This window comes from Gossypium hirsutum, chromosome A08, assembly GCF_007990345.1.
Source record: "Gossypium hirsutum isolate 1008001.06 chromosome A08, Gossypium_hirsutum_v2.1, whole genome shotgun sequence".
Taxonomy (NCBI): Eukaryota; Viridiplantae; Streptophyta; class Magnoliopsida; order Malvales; family Malvaceae; genus Gossypium; species Gossypium hirsutum.
The window spans coordinates 108,171,649-108,185,059 of NC_053431.1; the positions used below are offsets into that span (position 1 = coordinate 108,171,649).

At 33.6% G+C, this 13,411-nt stretch overlaps 1 protein-coding gene across 2 annotated transcripts; it reads right to left on the reverse strand.

Annotated features, from left to right (window-relative positions):
• Positions 1-1,338: 1,338 nt before the first annotated feature.
• On the reverse strand, positions 1,339-6,872 carry LOC107938337 (protein DETOXIFICATION 43). 2 transcript variants are annotated; one of them, XM_016871450.2, is made up of 13 exons: positions 6,707-6,872; positions 4,254-4,459; positions 4,025-4,146; positions 3,599-3,883; positions 3,276-3,466; positions 2,957-3,189; positions 2,785-2,885; positions 2,540-2,703; positions 2,372-2,443; positions 2,171-2,287; positions 1,992-2,087; positions 1,760-1,881; positions 1,339-1,676 (listed from the first exon to the last, which is right to left on the reverse strand). In XM_016871450.2, the coding sequence occupies exons 2-13, from the start codon at positions 4,346-4,348 to the stop codon at positions 1,622-1,624; spliced, it is 1,653 nt and encodes a 550-aa protein (XP_016726939.1). In that variant the 5' UTR covers positions 4,349-4,459; positions 6,707-6,872; the 3' UTR covers positions 1,339-1,621. The 2 variants fall into 2 exon arrangements, with proteins under 2 accessions (XP_016726939.1, XP_016726940.1); XM_016871451.2 differs by lacking the exon at positions 6,707-6,872 and adding an exon at positions 4,676-4,998.
• Between the last annotated feature and the right edge of the window lie 6,539 nt (positions 6,873-13,411).

Here is a 13,411-nt window from a genome sequence, read left to right on the forward strand (position 1 = left end):
ATTATTCGAGTCCAATTGAGTAAATAAATCGAGTTAAGTGCACAGTTTTGATCAAATCAATGATCAAATTAATCACCTAACATAAATTTTTAATCTATATAAATTATAATCAAATTGAAATAGATCTAGAGAATATGATGAGACTTAATCCTAAATACTTAAAGTCTTAATACATCAACTCGCCAATATAGCCAAAGTATCATTGGTGCTCTCATTGTTTTTTAAATCATTCGTTGATAGCTAAAAGTAGAGTTATACCCTTCTTATGATAACTAAAAAATTTATATCTCAAATTATTGGAACTTTTCAACCAGACTTTTAAGTCCGGTGAGTTTTTTTTTTATTATTCAACGAATTTTGAATTTGAACTAAAATTATATAATGTTATTGATGATTTGCGATTTTTAATTAGATTGAATGATTTGTCATTTTGAATTGCAAGCAAGACTCTTTCCTTACACTTGGGTTTGGAAAAGCATTCTCCTAGGAACAGATCTCCTTTTGAAAGGTCTAGACTAGCAGCTTGTTTGCTAATGGTGTTAGTTTAGTGCTTGATGGTAACATCTTGCACAAACATCTCCTCTCAAGAGGCAACTGATGCCAATGGACAGATCTAGTTGGAGCTTTACTAATGTTCAAAATAGAGTTTCTGGTGGCACTTATGCAAATATAATTCATAAAGGAATTATACTACCAAATCAGGATATGCTATGCTAGCATCCACTGACAAAACACAAGAAGGTTTTGGACAAGCATTTGGAAACTTGAAGTTGCTTTTAAAATCATTTTGTTCCTGTGGAAAATCATGAATAAAGACAATCTCTACATTTATCAAATGGCCTGCGAGGCATTGGTTTCATACATTCTCGTATAGACTACCATCTCCCTTGCATCTTAATAATTTAGCGACTGCTTATATTGCATGCATGGAAGCTGAAGGCAGAATGGGTGTCCCATCCACCTAAACTTCACATAGCCATAACTTGCGAATCTTGTTATTTTAGGAAGGTGGTGAACACCCTTAATCGATGAATTCAGTTCAATTAAATATATATTTTAATTTAAATAAATTTATTCATTTTAATTTGATTTTTTTTTTAAATTCACTCCTTTTTCTTTCTCTTCATTGATTACTCGCTACTACATAACGAAGGAGAAAAGATCAAAGGGATAAAGATGAGATTAGTATCAGTTAAAAAAGAAAAAGAAAAAAAAAAGAGAATCTCAACATTTATGGTTGCCTAATTATCATATTCTTGTTGAAAGTTAATGACCATCAATAATTAACTTCAAATATTGGAATAGTTAAAATTCTGAAGAAGCAAAAATAAACATTTGTTGAAACAAAGAGTGGTATCAGCTATGCTGTACACTTTTTGCATTAGATTTTATTTTTGCATGTTTAGGTACATTATCTGCGCAAAACATTAAAAACAACACCATATCAAAGAAGACGATGGCAGCTTCTAATATCCCTACATTTTACCCTTACCAAAACAAACAAACCAACAACCACCATGCAAAACACACATACAAGTAATATCTATATCTATATCTATATGAATAATACATATTTTATATATAGCTTCATTATAAAGCTGAAAATTTTTAGTTCCCTATCCTATGCGATGGGTCTACTTCTTAGGAAGCGCCAAGGTCCAGTTGCAGTCCCCATCCTGCATGTACATATAAATAGACCACTTTCAATCCAAAAAGGAAAAAAAAATGTTCTAAACTATAAGAAGAAAGATTTAATTACCTCAAAACACCAGCAAAGCTGCGGAGAACCATGTAGATGGTTAGTGCAACCCATATCCCTATAAATCCATTGCTTTTGGAGAGAATGAACAACGATGCAATGCTTGCTCCAGCTACAAATACCTGAATAAACCAACCATCAAAGATGTGAAATTAATGGTTCTTATATACATATATATATGCATATACAACCTTAATTTGTATTGTATTGTATGTGTGAAAGACTTGGTTACCATGGAGTAAGCTGTGTATGCAAAGTCAGATGCTCCAAAGTTGACACCGTCAAACACGAAAGCAATTGAGTTGATTGGCTGTGTAGCTGCTACAAACTGATTCCATATACTTTTAAGTTAATATATATGTATATCTGAGGTTGTTGATGGATAAGATGCATATCAAGAATTAAAATTACCGGTACTCCTATACTGATAAGATGAAGAACACTAGCATCTTTCGAAAAGATCCCCGACCCAAAGTATAAACCAGCTCCAACCACCACAGCAAGCCCCACACCAAGCACAAAACTCATCTGCGAAAACTCAAACCTTGTTCATTTTCAGCTAAGCTCCATGTTTGAGCTATTACATAGATCTTCTTTTGTTTGTAACATTACCTGCAATACCCGAGATGTTGCAGCTGTTACCTTCTTGTAGTCCTTCTCAGCAAAAGCACAAGCAAGAATTGCCTAAAGATGTTGATAACGTTACAGATAGGTTAATTAATCAATCAATTATATGCAATTTCATAAAAAAAAGATGGTGAAAGATATATATATATGTACCTGTCCAGCGACAGCTAAACCATCAGCAAGAAGAGATGATGTCATCCAGACCTGTAAGCAGATTTGAAATGCGGCCATAGGTGTTGAACCAAGCCGAGCAGCCATTGATGCTGCTAATGTCACACAGAATGTGACTGCTATCACTCTTGCTAATAAAAGAAAACCTGTGGCCAAATATGCATAAAAAATATGGTTTGATCATATGGTCAAAGGGATTAACTTGTTTCATCAAAGAAAGCCCTTACCATTTTTAAGAAATCTTCCAAATTGTAGGTCTTTCATGTTTGGGGGTAAGAGATTAACTTGTTTCATCAATCGCCATAAGAGGATGAGTGAAATCAAATACCTGCAGCGATCATTAGCCATTAGACATGGTATAAGATATTGGGAAGTGAGAGCCAAGACAAATTGACTTACTGAGAAAGGACATGTGCTATGGCTGCACCACTGACCCCTAGTTTTAAGACAAAGATAAATATAGGGTCCAAAATGATATTTGTCAGGTCTCCTGCAACTGTTGCATATAAAGGTGTTTTTGTATCCTTAAATCCTCGGAAAACCCCTTGCATGGCTAAAGATAGAAGAACTGCAGGAGCGCCTAATGACCTCAATGTCAAGTACTTTAGTGCTGGGTTTAGCATAGGGGAATCCTGGTCAAGAAAAATTGGGTTTTTCTTAGTTCCCTTTTCAAGCATTAAAATGGAGAGCTTACAGGTGGTGGCAGGCAGGCACTTACAGGTTTCACACCCATCACACGAAGGAGAGCTTTTGCTCCAAAAACAAGGCATATAGCTTGAAGGAGACCAAGCATTAAACCCAGAATCAATGCTGTTGACACTGACGGGATATGTCTTTTTCCTTTTTTCACTTGAGCATTTTGAGCTTTGCTATCAACTGCAGGCGGATCCTTACTTGTGTTGGAAGAACCTGACGAATAAATCACCAGTCAAAATGTCTTATTAGAAGAGCATACCAGAAGCTACATGCTCCAACGTAACCTCAAATTATATCTATGTTGTAACACATCGGAGAGAGAGAGAGAGAGAGTTATATATGTACCATCCTCTGGCTCTTTTGTATCAGTGTTTGTAGCTGCAGCACCTGGACCATCTTCCAAGTTGGCTGCCACTACATCTTCTGGCCTCATCAATTCTTTCATTTCATTGTTTTTGGGTTCATTCTTTTCCAAATCTTCAGATTTTACGGCTTCAGGGCTAATCTTTGCAAGTGTATCTTCTTCAGCTACAAAAGAAGTTGTAATGCTAACCAGCGGGAAAATAGTAATCCTTGATGCTTGATTGAATATAGCAATGGAAACTCCTACAGCAGCTAGCTCCACCGGTCCTACACATATAGGGCAACAATTTTTGCTTCAAAGACCATCCATATAAGATCAGTAGAGTATATCAAGCATATAACAGAAACGCTGCAGCATGCATAATGCACTCAGGAGTGTATATATATATATAGGATACGAGAGCTGACCTATACGCCCAATGAAGGCAGTGTCAATCAGAGAAGCAATGGGATCAGCAGCTAAGGCCAAGGCAGCAGGAAATGCGATCCTTAGTATCTCCAGGCCAAGTGAATCCAATTTGAAAACAAGTCTATAAAACAAATTGTGATCCAAAAATCAGTCAGCTAAAGCAATCAAACTGCTATTAACCAGGTCTAAAGTACTTTAACATCCATTATTGATAGCTTAACTTAGTACCTTGCATCCTTAAAGAGGACAAAAACAGGCACTCCCAACAGGCTCCACTTGCTCTCAGGTGGGTACATAATACCATTCTCAGCCATGATACTCATTGGCAATCAACCTCAAAGTTTAAAGTACTGTTATATAGTTCAAGGCTAGTGATGCTTATGGTCCCGCCCAGAAACTTCTGAGTTCTTATGAGCTAGGTCCCCGATCGGATTCTGCGGAGAGCACGGAAATCAATGTTATAAAAAAGTACAGCTGTTACTTAAAAACTATGAAATCTTATGGCGAAAACAGATCTGCAATGCAAGGCAAGGCAAGGCAAGGCAAGGCAATGCAATGCAATGAGAATGCATTGCATCCTAGTAAATCAACTATTGTTGGGTATAACCGAGACATCTCTGTCCAAAGAACCAGATATCTCACTGCTTTACCTGGATATAACATGAGACCTCCCTCGGTTGCTTACAAGAAACTTGTCTCTCTATATACATTTACATATACAATGCAAGACACCTCCCTCAGTTGTTAATGTTCATATGTAAGATGAGAACCGAGGTCTTCGATTCACGTACGACTAGAATCACATACTATTAATATATTAGACAAATCACTTTTCCGCAGATTACTCCCTGTCGTTTGCCTCCATGGAAGATTCTTTTCTTTTTCTTTTAGTCCTCAGATAACACACCAAAACCATATAAAAAATATGGCCATGCAGGTCATACAGTCTTCCAAGATATGATTTTCTAGTATTAAACGAAGGCAGATTTTGAAAAATAAAAAGAGCTAAGGAACATTGCTGGAAAACACAGTTATCACCGATTAAAAAGGATTAAATAAGGCGACATGAAAGCAACATTAATGTGTACATAATTAGCTTGGGGTCAAAACAAAAAAAGCAGACAAATGTAGGTTCCTCATCAGTTTCCAGTAAGTTGTGCTGGCCACTTATTTCTGTCCTTGACTATAGTTAAGGGCTTGTATATGATAAATCACACGTTGATTATTTAACAAATATAAAAATTCTATAAAAATGTAAATATATAAATTAAACATTTAACACGTGTCATCACATAATTCTCATTCTATTCATTTATATTTATAGATAAAATTTTTTACTCCAAGTCATTTCATTTCTATGCATTCATATTTATTTATAGATAAAATTTCTGACTCTACTGGTGTTACCACACAAACCAATTCAATTGGTGGAAATATCGAATTTAGTAGACTCAAATTAAAAAAAAAAAGGGTAATTAAGATAGTTAAAGTTTTTATAAAAATATATATTTTTTAAAATTTACCCACTCCTCTAAACCTACTACTTAAATTACCTGCTCTTAATGGCTAAAAGAAAAAAAAACATTTTTATTCATGTAATATTTTAAATTAATTTTTTAATAAAAAATTATCATAACTTGATATTAACATCTATTTTATTATTATTTTTATCTAACGCACGTTTAATCACCATTCAAATATGCAAGACTCATATAAGATACATTTATTAAATGTGAAATCAACTTGTGAATAGTTATTAAAAATGTATTAATCTTAATAGATGAAAAATTAATGAAGTAAAACTAAACCCCACTATTTCTTGATATTAAAATTATATAATAAAATATTATTTTTTTAACCGTGTTGTGTGTGGCACAAATTCTAGTTAAATATAAAAGCAGGTTTTAAATTTGTGGCTTATGATTCTCTTTTTGAGTTTCGCAAACTATTTGACTTGTAAAAATTTTATGGAAGACCCTATATTAAGATTTAGATTGCATTTGCCTTTTATACTAAAAAATTAGTTTTTATATGTAGTAAATTGATCATTTTTGTTAAAAATTTTATTCATTTATAGTGTTAAAAACTGATATGAATGATGGAATAATCAAATAGTAATATGTAGCTTGCCACGTGTACTTTATATTAATGTATATGGAGCAATTTTTAACAGTAGAAATAGATGAATTTTTAACATAAGGACTAATTTGCTTTTTGATTTAAAGTATTAGGACTAATTTACACGTTTTTTGAGTAGAGGGAACAAAATACAATTTGATTCTATGTTTGTCATAAAAACAAAACATTGCATTTATAATAAAATACCTTAAAAAATCAATTTTCATTTCGTGTTACTGAAAAACAGTACAAATAAGTCTACTAATAACATTCCAAGCAAATCATCAAATGAAAGTGAAATAAATATGTAAAATAAATTATGGAGAGCGACTTATCCCAACAAAATAAAAAGAGAAAGAAAAACATGTCTATATTTTGACATAATTATGAGTATAGTGATATTCAAAATTTATGTTAACACTAATTTTGAACTCCATATTATCCACTCTTTACCTTTTATAGAAAGAAAAGAAAAGAAGATATGTAAATTTGGAAACTTTGAAGTGAAAAGCATTAGTGAAGGGGATGGAACTTTATGATAAGTAGAGAGGAAGTAAGCTAACCTGTGTTTGGTTCAAAGCCGATGCCAATGGCAATGCCAACGCTAACTTGTTCACCAATTGCCAAACCTACACCTCGCTTTGCCCTTTATATACCTTTCAAGACGCTCGTGCTCCCAACACCAATTATCATTTACTTATGTGTATACAATATGCATGTATGTATGTATGCATGAGAGAGAGAGCATGCATCCACATCCATCGTCAGCTTTTGATGATAACGACAAACTACAAGCTTCCCTGATCATTTGAAAATAATAATAAAATGCAATATCCAATAGCAATGAGGCAAGACACACGTATATACATACATACATACATACATACATATATTTAAAAAAGAAAAAAAAACGATGAGCAATATTTTCTGCCTCAGGAATTAATTCATTAATAAGAAATGTTAATTGTAGTTGGATTATTCAAAGTTGGGAAGTGGAACCATCCACGTACAGGCTAAATCTCTTTTAGAAAAAAAATATAGACCTGCAAATATAAGTGCTTATTTAGTTGGTAGCATTCAACTTTTATCAGAATGTGGGCTACGTAGGAAACCCAATATACACCCCATGCTTAAAATAGTTGAATGCCAATTTCACTTGCTACTTCACTTGCAATATCCATTTGATTTCACCTTCACCTAATTTTCTCCATATTTTAAAGATAAATACCCATCAATTTGGTTTTCTCATTTTTAGTGAGTGTGAATCCAAACTTCGTTACCATGCCTTAATTTATATTTACATTAAATTTGATTAAATTTAGTGTGGAGTTAAATTAGAATTGGTATTCAAATTCTTCATTACTCATATAGAGATATTTTGTCCACCCCATCATTGCATTTAGAGGACAGGGAATAGGGACTGAGGACTAAGGTCCAAGAGGAATGGAAACGTACAGCAAGTACAAATGTTAAATTCAAAGGAACCTTGATTTGGAGGGATTTTGATAACTCTTACAACTTGTTGGTCCATCAGCTTTTTGGTAGTGACAGATTACCAGACCCTTTAAAAAAATTGGAGGGTCCCTTCCCTACTCCTTGAGTGTATATTTTCATATTTGCATGTCATCTCATCTAATGTCATGATAACTTAAATTATTGTCCTTAGAGCAATTCGATTTTTATTTTCATTCTATTTATAATTACATACTCAGTACTTCCTATTGTATATTAATATGCAAATGACATAATGTCGTAATTATAGTATTTTCACCTCTTCTTTTTGTCCTTTTTAACTTCCTTTTGCCATTTTTTTATTTGTTTTTGGGTTTGTCTTTTTCCTTTTGCAGCAGAATGCAGCTTCCTCTCCCAATTCATGATTATTGGTGGAAATTAATTAATTAATTAAAAAAAGAAAATAGAATATTGCTTAAGCTTTATAATTATAGTTAGTTATACAATAATATTTTAGATAGTTACTTAGTGGAGATAGGTAGCAGTACAAACAAGTAAATGAGATGTATTGAAAGAATATCGTTAAGAAGATTGAACTGGATCCGATAACATTGAACGTAGTGACAGGTGGAGAAATGGAAATGTGGTTGACGATTAGACTCAACAAACAAACAAGATGAGAGAATTTCAAAGAAAATGTTTTGAGCATTCAAAATGCCTAATAAATGTCAAAAGTCCTTTAATCGATTGTGACAGATTCCTATTTACTATGTTTCATAATAAGAGTTACAAACCTAGCAATTAATGAGAATAAAAAAACATATTTTTCAGTTAGAAAGGCATTAATGATTTTTTTATTATGAAAGGATTTTGTAAGTGATGGCGAATAGTGAATAAGAATTCATTATATTTTTAAAAGAAGGGAGAATCACTCAAAATTACAGGAAAAAGGTTAAAAAGAAAATGTCTTAACAACCTCCATATCTGATCCACCAAGCCAAACTCTTTGGAACATTCCAAGAGTGAAAATGACCCCCAAACCTTGCTATATTCTAGGGTTACTTTCACTTTTTCTACTTCGGTGAAATAATATTATGGAAAACATCTTCTGCATAACATCTCTTGAGGTGTAAGACGAAGGTTGTTCTTGGATAAGAGTTATTCTGACTTGTTCCAAATGTGACTAGTTCTCATCATAGTTGTTCCAAACAAGAGTTGTTATGTGGTGATGCTTTCATGGTAAAGCTTGTCCTAAATAATGACTCTTCAGAAAAAACACAATTGTTCTAAATACAAGTTGTTCTAAGCCATGGTTATTCTAAACATAGTTATTCCTGAAACGTTATTATTCTAAACAAGAGTTGTTTTGAACTTTAGCTATTTTCAACAGAAGTTATTCTCAAAGAACAGGTACATTGGATGACAGTTGTTCTAACTACAACCCTGTTCTAAACATAGCTATTCTCGAACAACAACTATTCTAAAAAAGAGTTGTTGTTCTGAAAAAAAATATTAAGTGAAACAATGATGCTACTTGTTCTACACTTGGTAGCACAATTTCCTGAAATATAATATTATTTATCTCAAGGAAGAGATCAAATGTTAGTAGCCAAAATTGAATATGTACAAATATTTGTACAAATAGGGTTCATTTGGATGGGTGGTGTTGATATCGGTAAGATTTAAAGCATCAGCGACAATGAGATTACGTACTGTAGTAGTGAGATTAAGTACTATAGAAATGAGATTAAAATCGGTGGTAAGACATGTAACACCCCATACCCGACTCGATCGTCGGGTCCGAGTTATAAGGTGCTACATTCGTTGTCGGAGCAACTACAATCAAATCAAATACGATTCACATCAATAATCAGACAAATATAAGAATTATAAGCAATCAATCCAATATATAATTATTCACGAGTCATATACAAGCTTACGAAAGCTTTAAAGTTAACTCGAGATTGAATTAGGACTAAATTGTAAAAGTTTCAAATTATAGGATCGACGTCTCGACGTAAGAGAGTTTTTCATCGTGACGTGAGGGAGTTCCTCATCACTACATGACATGCTATTTTGGGTCTCGTCGAGACGACAAGTTTCTTATCGCACCGTAACATTATAGGCCATTTCTTGTTGCGACGTAGGACGTTTGATGTCGTGATGTCATATATTGTTTCTAAAATTCTAGTTTTTTTCAAGCCTACAATTTCAAACAGTATCAAACATATACCAATCTCAATATCCTTAAGTTACACATACATTTCTAATACACCCAATATTGAATTGTATCTCTATTCACATATGTAACCATTCAATTCTTTTCACCAATTTCATTCAAATACTCAATCCATTTCATCAACTAATTTAACATTCACATCATAGAAATGCAAGCATATAAATGTTCATACATATCATTTTAACTATGTTGCCATTTCATATATCATACCTTAATCAACTAAAGCAAATCTAAGTTGTATATATATACATCAAACATATATAATTTGTAGAACATCAAATGTGACATCTTAGTTATAAGTATCATATTATACCAACAAAACTCAACCTATTAGGTACAAACTATTAACATCAAAAATGCACAAACATTAGTAAATCAGGTTCAAATTCTGGATGCTAAAAAGACCTCCATACGATCTATCGAAAATCTAAGTTACATGTGCACAGAGAAAACAAAATCGTACGCAGAGCGAAACGCTTAATGGTAATTCTACAATTCAAAGCAATATAAACAAATTTATAAAAATGCGTATATTCAAATCATAATCTAACCCATGCTAACTCATGAAAAATTACTTCCACTTTCGTATAGCTATGCTTATACCAATTTCACAAACCAATTCATATACTTAAATATGTTAAAACTACCATTACCATATAAGTTATTCACATTCATTCATAAGCATTAGAACACCACTTTGAATTCATTTCAAAACATGTTTATAAATATATTCAATTCCATGCTATCATTTAAAGAATTTGAGCTTATAGGCTTATTCAAAATCAATCAGCCTTCAGGGTTCATTTTTAACCCAATCATAGGGTTTTCCACATATCGTCGTATCTCACATTTCATTTCATTCATTTACCATTTGGTTAGTTCTCAAATTTTTAACCCTATTAACTTGACACAGATTCGGTATGGATACGCAGATCTGTCACCTTGGGTTTCCCGACAATGATGACGCTATAACGATATATAATACCACCCTAGATTGCTCGACAACAATAGTTTTTTAAACTCAATCAATTTGTCACCCCGGGTTGCCCAACAACGATGACTCGATGCAAATATTTGCCACCTCGGATTGCACGACAATGATGGTTTTACTCAGTACTCTAACCCTATGGCGTGCCAACTATATCCAACACAATCTGAACTGCTAATAGGGTAACCAAATTCCAATTTCATTATACAATTCAATTTATACTTTATCATGCTAAATTCATCATCAATTTATCAATTCAACACATAATATAACATGTTTTAACTTAATTTCTTAACAAATTTCATATATCATGCAAGTCATGAAATTTTTTGTAACACTCGATGCCCGACTCGCCCGTTAGATTCGGGTATGGAGTATCACAAATGGGCCGAATTAACTTATCCTAAAATTTCTTTGGCTTATGAATCAGACTAAAATGAAATCAATAGTAATGATTACAACCAAGGACCTTAAGCCACTAAATGTTTAGATCCTCATAGTTTCAGTTTTTCACCAAATTATTTATTTATAAGAAATTCTTAAAATTTAGCTGAGGACTATTTGTCTTAAAAATCTAGATTCTAGGTATGATATTTAGCTTATTTGTTACTGATCCTAAGACGAGGCCTCCAATAGTACCCTCTTTCTATGTGCATGACTCCATCAGCCTACGAACCCCGATCTTGTTATTATCTGGTCGGGTCCCTTCTCAAAGTCCTTGATCATCCTTGCAAATCCTGCGAACATCATCCACACTACTGCAAGTTCAATTAAACTTAGTGAGTTACTTTACTGCCCATAAATAACCCCATCACACAAGGGTAACGAATGTAAAATAAAATAAACATGAATTTACTCTCTAGTCGTTCAAGGTGGATATTTTTTATCAGGGTGACGGATTCCACCCGATCTTTCGAGCTACTCGGCTCGCCATGAAACCTTCCTCTGGTCGGACTCTCTACTTGACAGTGATCTACACACCTCGCCATATCAACGAGTCTCATCCTTACTTCTCGTATTTCCTCAATTTTAATTTCCTCTCACATAGTGTGTTTATTAACTTTAAATTGACTCAGCTTTATGCCAACTTCCTTTACTATAGTCCCAAAGGACTCGTTGACATTTTTGTATTGTGCTGTCTTGTAGAGGACTTCACTACCCCAACGAGCCCATTCTTTTTCTACCCTGATTACTTCTAGTAATGAGTGATGGTAATAATGGTAGGATTACTTTTAGTAATTCACCATATGCACAAGACTAACCTAGAACCTCACGCGTCCTATATGATGAACAGCTGACTTATCATCCCGACAGACCATCACTCATCAAACCTTACGAGTCTGCCTCCCCTTTTACTTAAGTTTTCCCTTCGAAGCTAGCTTCATGACATGTTTCTGTAAAGGACTACCCTCAAAGAGAAATAGTCTTGATAGACATATTGTCCCCTAGATAGAATCTTTATCTTGGGAGTAGAATCCCCATGTCTCCCACATGGTTCACTTCATACATTCAACTTAATTTAGCACTTCTTGGTGGCTCTTGATTGCAGATCCTTTCTTGTGATCCTTAGATAATTTCCCTATTATATCTTCTTAATTAGGTCAACTCTCACACAACTTATCTTCTTCTAATTCATGTTAGATCTTTGCCCATGTCTTATCGGCTTTCACATTTACCTTTCTCACTTTAATCACCTTCGGCGAATGCTCCCAGATCCACTTGCGCTCATGTGCACTTTCTTTTAACTTTTCTTCCACTTTCGTGGTTTCTCATACTTGTCACACTGGCAGTATACCTTACACTTAATGTCCTGGCAGACTTTCCATGTCTGTTTCCTAGCAGACTCTATGGGTTGTTGTAGCCGAGCTATGGTCTTACACCTTTCTCATCTCATTTCTCATGTCCCAACGGACTTATCCCGTGTTTATTATCCCAATAGAATTGCCTCGTGTTTATTATCCTAGTGGATTTACTTGTATTTACTATTCTGACAGATTATCTTTGTTTTGTGTTTACTGTCCCAACGGCTTATCTCTGTGGATGCCATGGAGTATTTCATCCATGGTCTTATACTAAATCGCCATTCTAGCGTACTATGCCATTTTGGCGTACTATCTTATGATGCTAAGTAGCTTTTCATCTGTGGTCTTACTCATCATACCTGATTGCTATAGCATCTTTCATCTATGGTCTTATCATTCAAGAAAGACATTATATATTTTTGATAAATGATGATCAATAAGAAATAATAATCTTAATAAAAACTTAAAAACAATATCATACAAAATAATAATTGATTAAGCCCCCAAAAAAGTTGTAAAAACAATATTGTACAATAATTTATAAAGAATCCCCAAATGAATTATTTTTTGACACCTATCCAACTATAGATTTTTTTTGCTTTTTTCTTTCAAGGGCACAGTACGATGCCATTTTTTAGTTCCATTTTTATTGTAATACAATATGGTCCTCTTGTATTTTTTGATTTTCCTAAGCTTTGGATGTAACCTGTTCAAAATTGATAAGCTAGAGTTGACACCTGGATATATATAGTTTTACCTGTACAACAAATGTCCTACATGCAATTAA